Source organism: Musca vetustissima, unplaced genomic scaffold, assembly GCF_032173495.1.
Source record: "Musca vetustissima isolate MV318-11 ecotype Yass unplaced genomic scaffold, APGP_CSIRO_Mvet_v1 utg437, whole genome shotgun sequence".
Lineage (NCBI taxonomy): Eukaryota > Metazoa > Arthropoda > Insecta > Diptera > Muscidae > Musca > Musca vetustissima.
In genome coordinates, this window is record NW_026887875.1 from 69,393 (window position 1) to 89,771 (window position 20,379).

At 35.5% G+C, this 20,379-nt stretch overlaps 1 protein-coding gene across 1 annotated transcript; it reads right to left on the reverse strand.

Annotated features, from left to right (window-relative positions):
- Positions 1–5,605: 5,605 nt before the first annotated feature.
- On the reverse strand, positions 5,606–14,171 carry LOC133335676 (transcription factor mef2A-like; the record flags this gene model as incomplete). Its single annotated transcript, XM_061543987.1, has 3 exons — positions 5,606–5,850; positions 6,425–6,511; positions 14,022–14,171. Coding segments are annotated over 3 exons (482 nt in total), but the record flags the coding sequence as incomplete, so codon positions are not given.
- Positions 14,172–20,379: the final 6,208 nt, after the last annotated feature.

Genomic DNA, 20,379 nt, shown 5'->3' on the forward strand with positions numbered 1-20,379 from the left:
ACTTCAAACAAATATAAATAGGTCATCCGTTGGGCTATGCCTGTACTTCTAGAAAACGCAACTACGTAATTCTATGCTCAAATTTGTACGTTGTGCAAAATTTGATGTCAATCTGACTAACATGAGGAGTTTGATGCCCAATTTACTTGAAATCGGGCGAAAATATATATGGAAGCTCTATCCAAATATTAAGCGATTTCAAACACACTTGTCACAGGTGCGTAAATTACTTAAAATCAATATATAAGCCAGACATCACTCTAGGCTCAATTCAGTACGTTATGCCAAATTTCGTGCAAATCGAAGGATATATAGGGACTTTGGGGCACCATTTACATGAAATCGGACGAAACTATATATGGGAGCTATATCTAAATCTGGACGGATTTTCACGAAACTTGACAGGCATCACTCTAGCCTCAATTCAGTACGTTATGCCAAATTTCATGCAAATCGAAAGATATATAAGGACTTTGGTACACCATTTACCTTAAATCGGAGGAAGATATATACGGGAGCTATATCTAAATCTGAACCGATTTTCACGAAACTTTGCACACATCATTCTAGACTTAATTCAGTGCGCTATGCCAAATTTCGTGCAAATCGAAAGATATATAGGTACTTTGGTGCACCATTTACATGAAATCGGACGAAACTATATATGGGAGCTATATCTAAATCTGAACCGATTTTCACGAAACTTGGCACACATCTTTCGTGGCTCAATTCAGTACGCTATGCCAAATTTCGTGCAAATCGAAAGATTTTCAGGGTCTAAAGTCCGTAAATCGGGCAAAAATATATATGGGAGCTATATCTAAATCTGAACCGATTTTTCCCAATTTCAATAGGGTTAGTCCTTGGGCCAAACAAATGAGCTGTGGCAAATTTCCTCCAAATCGGATCATAAATGCGACCTGTACTTTGTTTACAATTTAACATGGACAGACGGACAGACGGACGGACATGCATAAATCGATTCAGAAAGTGATTCTATGCATATTCTCAAAAGGAACCATGGGTCTATCTCGATTATTTTTGCCTGTTACAAACATATGCACAAAGACATAATACCCTGTACCACAGTGTGGTGAAGGGTATAAAAAATATTCTTAAAAAAATCCACGCCTATGTCGACTACTCAAAAAAATATTTTTAAACTAGTGAGCGGAGCAGTATAGTCGGACGCGGCCGACCGTATGATACTCTACACAACTTCCATGAACATCTGACTTTATGTGGTACTACATTCTCAGCTTCCAATATTTCAATATATTTCGCAATGTTTGCACCCTCTTGACCCACTAGAGGTGAACAAATATAACTAATATTCAGTACAGTCGTTCTTAGTAATTGTTCAAATTCCCTTCAGCGTGGCTTGTGTTGTAATGTTCGGCTTTCAATTGTGGCCTGTAGATCGACACGAAAAAAACCAGTAAGGAAAGTAGTAAAGTTGGAGGGAGCCGACTATATGATACCCTTCACCACTTTGGGTATATTCAACAAATGAATCCTAACAGACGTCGCATTTTTAAAGGACCAGCTGTACTGAATTTCGTGCAAACCGAAAAATATTAAAGAGACTTTGGTAATTGTAAACTCTTTAATGTTTTTTTCGGGTTATCGTTAAAGATAGAGGCCTCTCTATGATTTTGACGTGAAGTATTCTTCATTTAAAACTATTTTCAAACAACCAAATACGCACACACACATATACAGTGTATGTGCGACCTTTGTGGTATGAAGGTCAAACTCTTAAATTGTTGTTGACAGCTTCCAAACCACCGCACAACATTTACATTAAATCGGACGAAAATATAGGAGCTATATCTAAATCTGGACCGATTTTCATGAAACTTAACACACATCATTCTCGACCTAATTCATTACCATATGCCAAATTTCGTGCAAATCGAGAGATATATAAGGACTTTTTGCATCATTTACACAAAATCGGACGAAACTATATAAATGGGAGTCTAAATCTGAACCGATTTTCAGGAAACTTAACACACATCATTCTCGGCCTAATTCATTACGCTGTGCCAAATTTCGTGCAAATCGAAAGATATATAGGGACTTTGGTGCACTATTTACCTAAAATCGGACGAAAATATATATGGGAGCTATTCTAAATCTGAACCGGTTTTCAGGAAACTTAACACATATCATTCTAGACCTAATTCATTACCCTATGCCAAATTTCATGCAAATCGAAAGATATATAGGGACTTTGGTGCATCATTTACACAAAATGGGACGAAACTATATATGGGACCTATATCTAAATCTGAACCGATTTTCCGGAAACTTAACACACATCAAACTGGACCTAATTCATTACGCTATGCTAAATTTCGTGCAAATCGAAAGATATATAGGGACTTTGGTGCACCATTAACATTAAATCGGACGAAAATATATATTGGAACTATATCTAAATCCGAACCGATTTTTCCCAAGGACGAACCCTATTGTCCTTGGGCCAAATAAGTGACTCATGCCATTCATTGGCCAGAACCCTTCCTACATGCACTTCCTGTGGCCTGCATCGTGTTTACAAATTATAATGGACAGACGGACGGACACATATGTCTAGATTGACTCAGCTAGTACCAATATTTCGCGGCGTGACGAACTCTTGGGGCTGCACAAAGCTATAATACCCTGACAACTTAATTGTGTAGGGTATAAAAAGGCCACGCCTCTAGTAATGGCTCAAATATACTCTAAAATACATTCTTTAAAACATCCAAAAATTTTGAACCCTAAAAAAATCCACGCCTCTTGTAAAGCTCTAAAAAATCCACGCTCCTTGGAGAGCGCTAAACAAATCCACACCCCTTGGATAGCCCCAAAAAAATAATCCACCCCTCTTGAATAGCCCTAAAAAAATCGACGGCTCTTGTAGAGCCCTAAAAAATAAAAAATCCATGCCTCTTGAAGAGCCCTAAAAAATAAAAAAATCCATGCTTCTTGAAGAGCCCTAAAAAAATCTACGCCCTTTGTAGAGCCCTAAAAAATCCACTCCTCTTGTAGAGACCTAAAAAAACCAACGCCCCTTGTAGAGCCCTAAAAAATCCACGCCTCTTGTAGACCCCTAAAAAACTCCACGCCCTTGTAGAGCCCTAAAAAATCCTCTTGTAGAGCCAAACAAAAATACACGCCTCTTGTAAACGCCTAACAATAAAAAATCCACGCCTCCTATAAAGCCCTAAAAAATAAAAAATCCACGCCTCTTGTAGAGTCCTAAAAAATAAAAAATCCACGCCTCCATAGAAATCTAGGCCTCTTATAGAGCCCTTCAAAATATTTTTTATAAAATCCACGCCTCCATAGAAATCTAGGCCTCTTATAGAGCCCTTCAAAATATTTTTTATAAAATCCACGCCTCCATAGAAATCTAGGCCTCTTATAGAGCCCTTCAAAATATTTTTTATAAAATCCACGCCTCCATAGAAATCTAGGCCTCTTATAGAGCCCTTCAAAATATTTTTTATAAAATCCACGCCTCCATAGAAATCTACGCCTCTTATAGAGCCTTTAAAAGTAATCTTTAAAGAATCCACGCCTCTTATAGAGCCCTTAAAAGTAATCTTTAAAAAATCCACGCCTCTTATAGAGCCCTTAAAAGTAATCTTTAAAAAATCCACGCCTCTTATAGAGCCCTTAAAAATATTCTTTAAAAAATCCACGCCTCTTATAGAGCCCTTAAAAGTAATGTTTAAAAAATCCACGCCTCTTATAGAGCCGTTCAAAATATTATTTAAACCAGTAAGGAAATCAGTAAAGTCGGACGGGGCCGACTATATGATACCCTTCACCACTATGGGTATATTAAACAGGACTATTAACATGAAATTGGATGAAATAAAATATGTGATATTTATCTAAATGTGAATCTACCTAGATCTGTCCATAAATTATGTAAATCGACTTCAAACAAATATAAATAGGTCATCCGTTGGGCTATGCCTGTACTTTTAGAAAACGCAACTACGTAATTCTATGCTCAATTTTGTACGTTGTGCAAAATTTGATGTCAATCTGACTAACATGAGGAGTTTGATTACTTGAAATCGGGCGAAAATATATATGGAAGCTCTATCCAAATATTAAGCGATTTCAAACACACTTGTCACAGGTTAGGTTATACTAATTTTAGAACGTTTTGTTCCTATTGGTTTCTTGGTGCGTAAATTACTTAAAATCAATCTATAAGGCAGACATCACTCTAGGCTAAATTCAAGACGTTATGCCAAATTTCGTGCAAATCGAAGGATATATAGGGACTTTGGGACACCATTTACATGAAATCGGACGAAACTATATATGGGAACTATATCTAAATCTGGACCGATTTTCACTAAACTTGGCAGGCATCATTCTAGGCTCAATTCAGTACGTTATGCCAAATTTCGTGCAAATCGAAAGATATATTGGGACTTTGGTGCACCATTTACATGAAATCGGTCAAAACTATATATGGGAGCTAGACTTAATTCAGTACGTTATGCCAAATTTCGTGCAAATCGAAGGATATATAGGGACCTTGGTGCACCATTTACATGAAATCGGACGAAACTATATATGGGAGCTATATCTAAATCTGGACCGATTTTCACGAAACTTGGCAGGCATCATTCTATGCTCAATTCAGTACGTTATGCCAAATTTCGTGCAAATCGAAAGATATATAGGGACTTTGGGGCACCATTTACATGAAATCGGACGAAACTATATATGGGAGCTATATTTTCTATAAATTCAGTACGTTATGCCAAATTTCGTGCAAATCGAAGGATATATAGGGACTTTGGGGCACCATTTACATGAAATCGGACGAAACTATATATGGGAGCTATATCTAAATCTGGACCGATTTTCACTAAACTTGGCAGGCATCATTCTAGGCTCAATTCAGTACGTTATGCCAAATTTCGTGCAAATCGAAAGATATATAGGGACTTTGGGGCACCATTTACATGAAATCGGACGAAACTATATATGGGAGCTATATCTAAATCTGGACTGATTTTCTCGACAGTTGGCAGACATCTCTCTAGGCTTAATTCATTACGTTATGCCAAATTTTGTAATCGAAGGATATATAGGGACTTTGGGGCACCATTTACATGAAATCGGACGAAACTATATATGGGAGCTATATCTAAATCTGGACCGATTTTCACGAAATTTGGCAGGCATCATTCTAGACCTAAATGATTAGGCTGTACCAAATTTCGTGCAAATCGAAAGATATATAGGGACCGTTTACATTAAATCGGTTAAATATATATGGGAGCTATATCTAAATCTGAACCGATTTTTCCCAATTTCAATAGGGTTCGTTTGTGTTTAAATTTCTTTTCACGGTCACTTAATGCCTCCAATACCCAGTCCTGGTCTTGTAAGTTTAATACCTATTACCTGGTATTTGTTACTTGCTTGACTCCGTCCCCACCTTCATCTGCTGCCCTTTTCTTTTGTTAAGCAGATTTAAATGTTTTTGACTTTACGACTGACTGTCGGCAAGGTATTTGCCAGGAATTTCCCCCCTACCCTTGCCCTTCGTACGGAATTTCCATACTGATTTTCCATGCTACTTACCCAAATACTGTTCGCCCCTGACAACGTAGCGATCATGCTGATGCTGCTGCTGTTGAGTATTCCACAAGGTGGCCGAGGAACCTCCACCCAGGTACATGTTGTTGTTATTGTTGTTGCCATTCTGTTGCGGTAAATCCATTTTTGATTTTGTTCTTTGCAATTTATGATTGTAGTTGTTGTTATTGTTGTTGCCATTCTTATTATTGTTATTATTTTGTTGATAGTTATAACGTTGTTCTATACCAGGGAGAGGAAAAATAGGAGAACAAGGTAAGTATCGTGTGTGTGTGTGTGAGTAAGAAAAAGTTTCATATATATAAATAGAAGTTATTTAATACTTAAATACTATTAGCTGGCTAGCTAGCCGGGTGAAAGAAAGTCATTTGGAAAAATAAAAATTGAGCAAAAGGTATTTTGCATAAATATTTTTTTTTTTCTCGGAGGGGGAAATTGGGGTTTGGCAAGGACATTAAGGGGCCCAAAACTTTTCTAACGAGAGTAGAAAATTTTTGTTATGGTTATATATCAACCGAAAATGTCCCATATATGTTACAACTTGCATAGATTTATGTAAATAGTTTCAGAAAAGAAAAATGAAAAAAAAAAATCTGAAAAAAAAACTAAGCAAATCTGAAATAAAGTCATCATAAGGAATGGCTGGATGCTGAGGTGCTGGGAATGGCAGGATGGAAGGGCAGGGAAGGGAGGAGAAGAGAACCAATCTAAGTTTTTCTCTTTTTTATATTGTCATGCATTCATTTTAAGTCCAACACAACTACATGCATACATTCACACATACATAGATACATACCTTTGTGGTATTTGGTTACCAGCATTGGTACCGTATTCGTTGAAACCGTAGGGGCTAACGTTGTCACAGTTGTGGTTTGTGGAATGTCTAAACGAGATAACCAGAAACAAAAGGCATGAGAAGAAGTGTGCGGAACCATAGAGAGAGAGAGCGGGGAAGTTGAGAAGTGATATGGCAATATGGCAAGTATTAGCATTTTCATTTCGATTTGAATTTGTTTCGTTCTTGTTATTTTCTATTGTATTGCACACAAACACACACACACTACCAAAAGGACATGCAACAGTTAACATGGGGTTGGGCGGAGGTCTAGGCTAGGCTATGGATGGTTTGAAAGGTAAGAATTTGCTTAAAATAATATTTAAATTTCAATGGCCAAAAGGTGGGAAGTAACTATACAGAGAGAAGAAAAAAAATATTTAAAAAATCAACGATTTCCACTAAGGAAAGTAGTAAAGTCGGACTATATGATACCCTTCACCACTTTGGGTATATTCTACATATTGCTCATTTGCTGCTAGAGAGGCATAACTGAAAAAAAAGTGATTTTCGAGTTAATGATGTACGATTGTTCGCTATTATAGCGAACTTCATGTTGTGTAAAAATTTCATATGAATATCTCTTACAAACTCTAATTGAGAAGCTGTAGAAGTTCCTCTGTCCCATATAAAGTGTGAGTAAATTGAAAACTTAAACATTTTCTGCAAAATCGGGTTTTTTGAGTTAACCTGTCTTGCAGCAAACGAGCGATATGTCTCCTAACAGACTTCGCCTTTTCGAAAAAATCATTGACATGACATTGTACAAACTTGGATATGCGATCTGGAACCTATGCTAAATTTCATTTAATTCGGGCAAGTTTAGAGTCGTTTTCGTAAAATGGGACAAATTTATGTAAATCGATTTTTTACGTAAATTTAATCTCAATCAGATATGCGGATATGCTAGATACTTTGGTGAACATTTTAAATCGGACGAAAATATGTATGGGAGCTACACCTAATTCTGAACCGATTTTCCTGAATTTTAGCATACATCATTCTACACCCAATTTAGTACCCTATGCCAAATTTCGTGCAAATCGAAAGATATATAGGGGTGTTGGTGCACCATTTACATAAAATCAGACGAAACTATATATGGGAGCTATATCTAAATCTGGACCGATTTTCACGAAACTTGGCAGACATCTCTCTAGGCTCAATTCAGTACGCTATGCGAAATTTCATGCAAATCGAGTGATATATAGGGACGATGGTGCACTATTTACATAAAATCGGACGAAAATATATATGGAAGATATATCTAAATATATACCGATTTTCAGGAAACTTAACACACATCATTCTAGACCTAATTTAGTACGCTGTGCCAAATTTCGTGCAAATTGAAATATATATATAGACATTGGTGCACCATTTAGCTTAAATCGGACGAAAATATAATTTGGGGCTATATCTAAATCTGAACCGATTTTCACGAAAATTGGCAGACATCATTCTAGGCTCAAGTCAGTACGTTATGCGAAATTTCGTGCAAATGGAAATATATATAGGGGCTTCGGTGCATTATATACATAAAATTGGACGAAATTATGTATGGGAGCTATATCTAAATCTGAACCAATTTTCACGAAATTTGGAAGATATCACTCTAGGCTCATTTCAGTACGTTATACCAATTTTCGTGCAAATCGTAAGATATATAGGGGCGTTGGTGCACCAATTACCTAAAATCGGACGAAACTATATGTGGTAGCTATATCTAAATCTGAACCGATTTTCTCGAAACTTAGCACACATCATTCTGCACCCAATTCAGTACCCCTTGCCAAATTTCGTGTACATCGGAAGATATATAGGGGCGTTTGTGACCATTTACATTAAATCGGACCAAAATATGTATGGAAGCTATATGTAAATTTGGACCGATTTTCACGAAACTTGGCAGACATCACTCTAGGCTCAATTCAGTACGCTATGCCAAATTTCGTGCAAATCGAAAGATATATAGGGACCTTGGTGCATTATATACATATAATTGGACGAAAATATATATAGGAGCAATATCAAAATCTAGACCGATTTTCACGAAACTTAGTACACATCATTCTAGGCTTAATTCAGTTCGCTGTGCCAAATCGAGGGATATAAAGGGTATTTGGTGCACCATTGACATAAAATCGGACGAAACTATATATGGGAGCTATATCTAAATCTGGACCGATTTTCACGAATCTTAGCTCACATCATTCTAGGCTTAACTCAGTACGCTGTACCAAATTTCGTGCAAATCGAAAGATATATAATGACTTTGGTGCACCATTTACATAATATCGGACGAAAATATATATGGGAGCTATATCTAAATCTGAACCGATTTTTACGATCCTTAGCATACATCATTCTAGGCTTAATTCCGAAAGCTGTGCCAAATTTCGTGCAAATCGAAAGACCATTTCATAAAATCCGACGAAACTATATATGAGAGCTATATCTAAATCCGGACCGATTTGCACGAAACTTTTCAGATATCAGTTGTGCCAAATTTCGTCCAAATGAAAGGATATAAAGGGGCTTTGGTGCACCATTTTCATAAAATCCGACGAAAATATATATGCGAGCTATACCTAAATCTGAACCGATTTTTCTCAAATTCAATAGGATTCGTCCTTGGGTCAAATAAGTGGCCTATGCCAAATTTCATCCAATTCGGATTATAAATGCGACCTGTACTTTGTTTAGAATTTTACACCAACAGACATACGGACATGCATAAATCGACTCCGAAAGTGATTCTATTCGTATTCTCAACAGGAACTATGGGTCTATCTCGTTTTTTTAAAAACCAGTGAGCGGAGCAGTATAGACGGACGGGGCCGACCATACGATTCCCTACACAACTACCACAGAACTCTATCTTTTGGCGGATTTTTATTCCGAGCCTGTGTAATATTTCGTGATAGTTGCACCCGATTAGAGGTCAACAGCACCTCTTCCTTACTCTGACATATTTTCCGAATATTACCAATATTCGGTACAGTTCTTCTAATTACTTGTGCAAATTCCCTTCATCGTGGGCTGTGTTGTGATGTTCGGCTTATAATTGTAGCCTATAGATCGAATCGACAAAAAACACAAACAAATTAGGTTTTCGGTCCACTTCATCCCAAAATTATTATCTGATCATCACCAAGAATTATAGGCGTTGTCCTTAACCATAACTGGTACCTAAAGGAACATTTCAAAGCGATAATTTGTATCAATTTAAAGGTCAACCGCTCCTCTCTGATATACTGTCAACTTCTTGCCTATATGTCCTTCAGAACTAAATATATACGCTATAGAATACAAATTTTGTAATTTTTCACACAAAAGTCAGGGTCCATTTGACACGCTAAATATTGACCAATATTTATCAAAACAGGCATACTTGTTCTCTGGCCCAATCCCCTTCTCCATGCAAAATTTCCCGATGTTCGGGCAATTATTGCGGCCTGTGGAGCGACCAGAAAAACCGACAAAAATTTAGTATTTGGTCCATTTCATCCCCTAAATGTTAATCGAATTTTCCCAAAAACAATAGGGGTCTTCATTGGCCAGAACCCATCCTACATGCAAAATTTCGTGAAGATAGGTCAATAATTGTGACCTGTATCGTGTTTACAAATTATAATGGACAGACGGACACACATGTCTAGATCGACTCAGTTAGTCGAGATATTACCGGTATACTTAAAGGTGGGTCTAGGATCAATATTTCGCGGCGTTACAAACTTTTGGGGCTGCACAAAGCTATAATACCCTGGCAACATAGTTGTGTAGGGTATAAATACATGGATATAAGGTATAAATATGGACTCAAGAAAAAAATATTTAAAAAATCCTCGCCTTATGTAGAGTCGAGAAAAAATATTTAAAAATGCCAGGCCAGAAAAAAAATATTTATTTAGAAGTAGACCCTGAATCTTTACTTCCGTTCAATTATAAAAAAAACAACAGTTTAATTATTCACTGGGGTGGGGAGCACCATGCCAACGTGCCGCGTTGTGTTTCAATTAAGTTCAGTGACTCACATGGAGAAAACTTTAATTGCATAGACAGACAGACAGATAGATTCACTCACGTATGAGGTATGGACCGTGATGAAACAGTAACAACAATTCCATATTATTTTTCTTCTCCTTTTTGTGTTATCTCTTCTTCATTGACTTTCATCCCCACCCTTGACTGGCATCAGATGAAAGTGTTGTATCTACTTCATGCCTTGATAGTTTTGCAAAGGATTGTTCATCATCAACATTTATTCGCATCAAGCTGGTAGGACAGGTTGTATGCCTATCATATCATGTGGTATTATCCTATACACATACATATGTGTATGTGTGTAACACACATATGTATATATATATATACATATATATGACTACTGCACTGCCATACATCTTATCTGTATGCACAGGCCAGCCGAAGCTACAATTGATGGCTATGACGATTACGAGAGAAGCTCTGTCGGGGAGATGTGGTGGTGTTCGACCAGAGCCCAAAGGTGGGTGTCTTGATTTAATTTCCTGCCGGTAAAAAGGTTTTTCTTTTCACTCTTTCTTTCATTTAAAAGGCTGGCGTGACACGATGACATGCCAAGGGGCGTTGATAATTCCTCCTCATTGTCTTGCCCCGTTGTCACTCACACATACAACGAGACACACACGGTAAAAACAATATTTAATTATTTATTGTAATTTTATTTGAAACGTCCGTTCCAAATGGCCGACAATTACAGAAAATTGTTATGAATGACATGTTAACCTTTAAGGAAACAAAGGCATCATCATCATCAACGTCGACATCATAAAAGGGAAACGGAAACCACAATAAAATGAGCAAAAAAGAAAACTACATATGTGTGATTGTATGTGTGAGTGTGGTAGGCCTTTTGAGAATGACAAACTTGCAAAAAAACCAGGAAAACAGAGAAATGAAAACGAAAAGGCTAAAGTGGAACGGAAAACTGTGGACAATTAAATATTCACATATATTTACACCAAGATCCCTTCAAAGTAGGGACTAAAGGGAAAGAAGAAGACAGTGGATCATCAATAGGCATGGATTTTTTAACAATATTTTTTTATTGGCCTACTAGAGGCGTAGATTTTTAAAAAAATAATTTGGATTTTTCAAAAATAATTTTTCAAGGATCCATACAAGGCGTGGATTTTTTAAAAATATTTGTTCAAGCACCTAGTTGTGAATCTGTTTAAGAATATTGTTCCACTGTCCCCATCACCACTTCTTGTTGACAATTATGGAAATGTTTTTAAAAACCCGTTTTTTAACCATTCATTTCCCGTTTTTATTAAGTCAGTAATTAATTGAATATTATTATGACCTAAATTGTCAGGGGTCCCATCGAGAAAATTTATACAATCTCAATTTGATATTTTATTCATGACAACATTCAGTTCAAATTCTTCTTCTACCCGAGCTCCCAATGGATGTTGTGGTTGTTGTGGAAATTAAATTAATTGCAAAAAATTTTAATGAGACCATTTAAATGTATGACCAACAAAGAAGAAGAAGAAATAATTTTGTCATGTGTGGTTATATACATATGTATAATATATAAATATATATTTATTGCACACATGTAACATATTTATACTCTATACAAGGAGTGGATTTTTAAAATAATTTTTTCCCGACTCTATAGAAAGCGTGGATTTTTAAAATAGTTTTTTCCCGACTCTATAGAAAGCGTGGATTTTTAAAATAATTTTTTCCCGACTCTATACAAGGCGTGCACTTTTTAAAATAATTTTTTCCCGACTCTATACAAGGCGTGGATTTTTAAAATAATTTTTTCCCGACTCTATACAAGGCGTGGATTTTTAAAATAATTTTTCCCGACTCTATACAATGCGTGGATTTTTAAAATAATTTTTTCCCGACTCTATACAAGGCGTGGATTTTTAAAATAATTTTTTCCCGACTCTATACAAGGCGTGGATTTTTAAAATAATTTTTTCCCGACTCTATACAAGGCGTGGATTTTTAAAATAATTTTTTCCCGACTCTATACAAGGCGTGGATTTTTAAAATAATTTTTTTCCCGACTCTATACAAGGCGTGGATTTTTAAAATAATTTTTTCCTGACTCTATACAAGGCGTGGATTTTTAAAATAATTTTTTCCCGACTCTATACAAGGCGTGGATTTTTAAAATAATTTTTTCCCGACTCTATACAAGGCGTGAATTTTTAAAATAATTTTTTCCCGACTCTATACAAGGCGTGCAATTTTTAAAATAATCTTTTCCCGACTCTATACAAGGCGTGGATTTTTAAAATAATTTTTTCCCGACTCTATACAAGGCGTGGATTTTTAAAATAATTTTTTCCTAACTCTATACAAGGCGTGGATTTTTAAAATAATTTTTTCCCGACTCTATACAAGGCGTGGATTTTTAAAATAATTTTTTCCCGACTCTATGCAAGGCGTGGATTTTTTAAAATAATTTCTTTCCCCACTCTATACAAGGCGGGGATTTTTAAAATAATTTTTTTCCCGACTCTATGCAAGGCGTGGATTTTTTAAAATAATTTTTTCCCGACTCTATACAAGGCGTAGATTTTTTAAATAATTTTTTCCCGACTCTATACAAGGCGTGGATTTTTAAACTAATTTTTTCCGACTCTATACAAGGCGTGGATTTTTAAAATAATTTTTTTCCCGACTCTATACAAGGCGTGGATTTTTAAAATAATTTTTTCCCAACTCTATACAAGGCGTGGATTTTTAAAATAATTTTCTCCCGACTCTATACAAGGCGTTGATTTTTAAAATAATTTTTTTTAAAGGCCCATTAAGGGTTCACAGAAGGCCTGGATTTTTAAAATTATTTTTTCCCGACTCTATGCAAGGCGAGGATTTTTCAAAAATAATTTTTTCCGACTCTATACAAGGCGTGGATTTTTAAAATATTTTTTTCTCGACTTTATATAAGGCGTGGATTTTTAAAATATTTTTTTCTCGACTTTATATAAGGCGTGGATTTTTAAAATATTTTTTTCTCGACTTTATATAAGGCGTAGATTTTTAAAATATTTTTTTCCCGACTCTATACAAGTCGTGGATTTTTAGAATAATTTTTTTCTCGACTTTATCCACGCCTCTTATGGACCTCAAAAAATTTTTTTTTAAAAAATACTCGTCTTGTAGAGAACCCTGAATACCCCTCTAATGCTCTCCCCTAATTAACTTATTGTAGATTTTGTGGCTTACCCTATCTGTGTGTAAATTATAAGTTTTGTGGTTACAGCAATTTGTCGTTTTTATCGCCCGCCCCTTTACCCTCGCTTAACATTTAATGAACCTCATCAATTACTCATCATCCACTTGGTGTTGTTGTTGTTGGTCCGACGTGGCTTTTCTCGTTCAATGTCATGTCTTTGGTAATCATTTCCAGCCAGCCTGCCTACCTTCCTCCATCCATCCATCCACTTCCATTCCCGCTGTGTCACTGTGTGCTTGCATTCGATGTGTGTGTGTGTATGTGGCTGTGCATATTCAGTTATTATCTCTGTGTATTAATACTTACGATAAAGTTTAATTGCACCATCCGTATCGCCCAATGAATTTTTGGCAACACACCGATATGACCCAAAGTCCTGTGCGTCAACATCATTTATGGTCAAACGCATTGTGATTTTATAGCCACTCTCATGTGTGTCCGGTACAAAACGTTCACCTGCAATGATAAAGAGGAAAAGAGAAGGATTAGAGAGAGAGAGAGAGAAAGGGGGCGACATTTTAAAATCGATTGGAGTGAAAGTTATATTTCTGCTTTGGAAAGGAGATGGATAGGGAGGAGGGATGTTTGTGTATGTGTGAGGACAAAAAGTTTGTGTTGTTATTGTAGAAAGTTTATTTTTTGGGGTTTTGGAAATTAATGTGTGTATGTGTGAGTGTACTATATCATTTTGGGGAGTCATTAGAGTCACTTTAATAACATTAATGTTAGCCTGCAAAGCAAATAGAAGGTAAATTATTGTTGATGGAATACTTTTTGGGTTGGTGTGGTTGGGTTATCTGTCCCGGTGTCACCACCGTGTGTTTAATTTCTGAACTTTTTTTCAGGAGTCTTTACTTCATCCAAATTGTCTGGTTACTAAAATTTTGAAACAAATATTTATAAAAAAAAGTGTTGAGGATTATTTCTTTTTTATTTGGTTTTTGAAAACCCAACAAAGTTTACCCAAAGCATTAACAAACTTTTAATGGACTAATTTAAATTATTAAATAATTAGAATGAAATATACTTCAGCAACAAAAGGTGTGTGCGGCAGATGGCACCTGCAGGTGGGTTTTTAATTTTTTTCCAAGCCAGATAACTTTTTATTTTTGCTTATCTGTTTACGGGAGATTATTGAATTATGGGAAAGGTTGGGGTTTGGAAATTTTTCATTGTACTAAATTGTGGTGGGTTCGCAAGAAAGGGTAATATATTCCCACACGATTTTTATTTCTTATTTGTGTGTGGTAATACACGTGTTTTCTACCTCTGTATATAAACCGTGAATGGATTTTAAAAAGAATTTTTTCTGGCCTCTATATGAGGCGTGGATTATTTAAATAATTTTTTCTGGCCTCTATATGGGGCGTGTATTTTTAAAAGAATTTTTTCTTGCCTCTATATGAGGCGTGTATTTTTTAAAGATTTTTTTTTGGCCTCTATATGAGGCGTGGATTTTTTAAATAATTTTTTCTCGACTCTATATAAGGCGTGGATTTTTTAAATAAGTTTTTCTCGACTCTATATATGGCGTGGATTTTTTAAATAATTTTTTCTGGCCTCTATATGAGGCGTGGATTTTATAAATAATTTTTTATGGTCCCTATATGAGGCGTGGATTTTTAAAACAATTTTTTACCGACTCTATACAAGGCGTGGATTTTTAAAATAATTTTTTACCGACTCTATACAAGGCGTGGATTTTTAAAATAATTTTTTCTGGCCTCTATATGAGGCGTGGATTTTTTAAATAATTTTTTCTCAACTCTATATGAGGCGTGGATTTTTTAAATAATTTTTTCTGGCCTCTATATGAGGCCTGGATTTTTTAAATAATTTTTTCTGGCCTCTATATGAGGCGTTGATTTTTTAAATAATTTTTTCTGGCCTCTATATGAGGCGTGGATTTTTTAAATATTTTTTTCTGGCCTCTATATGAGGCTTGGATTTTTTAAATAATTTTTTCAAGCACCTATATGAGGCTTGGATTTTTTAAATAATTTGTTCTGGCCTCTATATGAGGCGTGGATTTTTTAAATAATTTTTTCTGGCCTCTATATGAGGCGTGGATTTTTTAAATAATTTTTTCTGGCCTCTATATGAGGCGTGGATTTTTTAAATAATTTTTTCTGGCCTCTATATGAGGCGTGGATTTTTTAAATAATTTTTTCTGGCCTATATATGAGGCGTGGATTTTATAAATGATTTTTTCTGGACTCTATATGAGGCGTGGATTTTTTAAATAATTTTTTTCTGGACTCTATATAAGGCGTGGATTTTTTAAATAATTTTTTTCTGGACTCTATATAAGGCGTGGATTTTTTAAATATTTTTTTTCTGGACTCTATATAATGCGTTGATTTTTTAAACAATTTTTTCTGGACTCTATATAAGGCGTGGATTTTTTAAATAATTTTTTTCTGGACTCTATATAAGGCGTGGATTTTTTAAATAATTTTTTTCTGGACTCTATATAAGGCGTGGATTTTTTAAATAATTTTTTTCTGGACTCTATATAAGGCGTGGATTTTTTAAATAATTTTTTTCTGGACTCTATATAAGGCGTGGATTTTTTAAATAATTTTTTTCTGGACTCTATATAAGGCGTGGATTTTTTAAATAATTTTTTTCTGGACTCTATATAAGGCGTGGATTTTTTAAATAATTTTTTTCTGGACTCTATATAAGGCGTGGATTTTTTAAATAATTTTTTTCTGGACTCTATATAAGGCGTGGATTTTTTAAATAATTTTTTTCTGGACTCTATATAAGGCGTGGATTTTTTAAATAATTTTTTTCTGGACTCTATATAAGGCGTGGATTTTTTAAATAATTTTTTCTGGCCTCTATATGAGGCGTGGATTTTTAAAAGAATTTTTTCTGGCCTCTATATGAGGCGTGGATTTTTAAAAGAATTTTTTCTGGCCTCTATATGAGGCGTGGATTTTTAAAAGAATTTTTTCTGGCCTCTATATGAGGCGTGGATTTTTAAAAGATTTTTTTGGCCTCTATATGAGGCGTGGATTTTTAAAAGATTTTTTTCTGGCCTCTATATGAGGCGTGGATTTTTAAAAGATTTTTGTTCTGGCCTCTATATGAGGCGTGGATTTTTAAAAGATTTTTTTCTGGCCTCTATATGAGGCGTGGATTTTTAAAAGATTTTTTTCTGGCCTCTATATGAGGCATGGATTTTTAAAAGAATTTTTTCTGGCCTCTATATGAGGCGTGGATTTTTAAAAGAATTTTTTCTGGCCTCTATATGAGGCGTGGATTTTTAAAAGAATTTTTTCTGGCCTCTATATGAGGCGTGGATTTTTAAAAGAATTTTTTCTGGCCTCTATATGAGGCGTGGATTTTTAAAAGAATTTTTTCTGGCCTCTACATGAGGCGTGGATTTTTAAAAGAATTTTTTCTGGCCTCTATATGAGGCGTGGATTTTTAAAAGAATTATTTCTGGCCTCTACATGAGGCGTGGATTTTTAAAAGAAGTTTTTCTGGCCTCTATATGAGGCGTGAATTTTTAAAAGAAGTTTTTCTGGCCTTTATATGAGGCGTGGATTTTTAAAAGAAGTTTTTCTGGCCTTTATATGAGGCGTGGATTTTTAAAAGAATTTTTTCTGGCCTCTATATGAGGCGTGGATTTTTAAAAGAATTTTTTCTGGCCTCTATATGAGGCGTGGATTTTTAAAAGAATTTTTTCTGGCCTCTACATGAGGCGTGGATTTTTAAAAGAATTTTTTCTGGCCTCTACATGAGGCGTGGATTTTTAAAAGATTTTTTTCTGGCCTTTGGTCAGATATAGAAGTTATCTAAATCTGAATCGATTTCAGGAAACTAACACATCATTCTAGACTTAATTTAGTGCAAATCGAAAGATATATAGGGACATTGGTGCACCATTTACCTTAAATCGGACGAAAATATATATGGGAGCTATATCCAAATCTGATCCCATTTCCAAGAAACTTAACACACATCATTCTAGTTTTAATTCAGCACGCTATGCCAAATTTCGTGCAAATCGAAAGATACATATGGACTTTGGTGCGCCATTTACATTAAATCGGACGAAAATATATATGAGCCGATTTTTCCCAATTTCAATAGGGTTCGTCCTTGGGCCAAATAAGTGACCTATGCCAAATTTCATCTAATTCGGATTATTAATGCGACTTGTACTTTGTTTACAATTTAACATCGACAGACACACATACGGACATGCATAAATCGACTCAGAAAGTGATTCTATGCATATTCTCAAAAGGAACCATGTGCCTATCTCGTTTCCTTTTGCCTGTTAAAATCATATGCACAGTCATAATAGTCATAATAGCCTGTACCACAGCGTGGTGAAGGGTATAAAAAGGCGGAACACCCAATACGTAACAGGAAAAAGGCAACAAAAATTTTGTTGACTGAGAGTCAAATCTATCATTTCAAGAGGATTAATAGCAAACCTTATTTTTATGGGAAAAACATGAATATGTAATATATTCCAAGCACCTTATGTGCGGATCAGAAAGAAATCAAAGCCAAATCCTATAGGGAGCCCAAAAAATCAACGCCTAATATAAAGTCGAGAAAAAAATTATTTAAAAAATCCACGCCTTATATGGAGGCCAAAAAAAGATCTTTAAAAAATCCACGCCTTATATGGACCCAAGAAAAACAAATATTTAAAAACCAATGAGCGGAGCAGTATAGTCGGACGGCGCCGACCATATGATACCCTACACAACTTCCACGAAAATCAAACTTTCGCTATATTTGAACCCTCAGGACAGCCCATCCAATTACTTGTCCAGATTCCCATCACCGTGGGTTGTTTTGTGATGTTCGGCTTTTAATTGTAGCCTATGGATCGACTCAAAAAAAAAAAAAGAAAAAATAAAACAGTGAGCGGAGCAGTATAGTCGGACGGGGCCGACCATATGATACCCTACACAACTTCCACGAAAATCTAACATAGATTCCCTTCACGGTGGGTTGGGTTGTGATGTTCGGCTTTCAATTGTGGCCAATAGATCGACTCGAATAAAAACACCAAAACTTAAGTTTTCGGTCTAATTCATCCCAAAATTAGTATCTGATCATCACCGAAAATTATAGCCGTAGTAGTTGACCATACCTGGATCCTCATGGAAAATTTAAAAGCGATCAGCGCTATATTTCTGCCCTCTAGTGTGGTAATGGGTTACTGAATACTATATCAATACGTAAGCACCTGTAAATAGTTAGGTGTATCTCCCACATCCGAGTACATACGACAATATAATTGGTATCAATTTAAAGGTCAACCACTCCTCTTGGATATAATATCAACATCTCGGGTCGATGTCCTTCAGGAGTAAACATATATGCCATAGTAAACATATGCGCCATAGTCGGGGTTCATTTGACCCGCTAAATATTGACCAATCTTTATCAAAGCATGCATGCTTATTCTCTGCCCCGATCCGCTTCTCCATGCAAAAAACCGCGGGGTTTGGGCCATAACTGCGGCCTCTGGAGCGACCAGAAAATCAGACAAAAATAAAGTTTTTGGTCCATTTCATCCCCCAAACATCCTCGATCTTTACCAAAAAAATTAGGGGTCTTCATTGGACAGAACCCATTCTGCATGCAAAATTTCGTGAAGATTGATCCATAACTGTGGCCTGTATCATGTTTACAAATTATAATGGATAGATGCACGGACGTACTGACACACATGTCTAGATCGACTCAGCTATTTGAGATATAACGATCGATATACTTAAACGTGGGTCTAGACCAATATTTCGAGGCGTTACGAACTCTTGGGGCTGCACAAAGCTATAATACCCTCACAACATAGTTGTGTAGGGTATACAAACCTACTACATATATGGACCCCAGAAAAAAAATATTTAAAAACCCACGCCATATAAGGGCCCAATAACTTTTTTAAATCCACGACCTATTTGTACCCCAGAAAAAAGTTTTAAAAAAAAATCCACACCATCTATATAGAATATATGCACGTTTAGAACCGCAATTTTTTTTATATCTGATCCTTGCTATCAAAATTTATGACCTTAACTACACTCAAATCACCTCGTATATATTCTAAACTATTCATTTATTTGTTAATTTAATATAATATCCTTATCTCTGCATAATATTTCAATTTACTTAAAATTCCAAATGAGTAGCTTAGAAACTATGTCCTACAAAATGTTGCTTCATTAGTGCGACTGTCAGATAATTAAATTGTTTTACGAACAGTTTTCAAGCAATTTGTCTACAAATCTTTTTTTTATTTATCTATCATCTCATTAGGGGCTCTGTGTGTGTGTGTGTCTGTCATAAGGTGATTAACATTTTAAAATAATTTTTCCATTTTCTATTTTCCGAACAAAAGATTTTTGTTGTGACATGTGGATCTCTGGGTGGGAGAACTTGGGATATCACTGCATACCGAACAACAAACAAATTTTTGCCTAATTTCGGTTATTATCTGCTAACAAAGTTTATCTTGAATTCAAAATAATTAAATCTCAAACAAATTCTTTATTCATTTAAAATCGTCTTCTTCCTCTTCCACCTCCACTCATGGCCATGGCTCAGCTAAATGTCGTCGCTCTACCACCGCCCCGGCACCCGGCATTGTTATTCTTTCACGGGACGGATAAAGATAAACTTC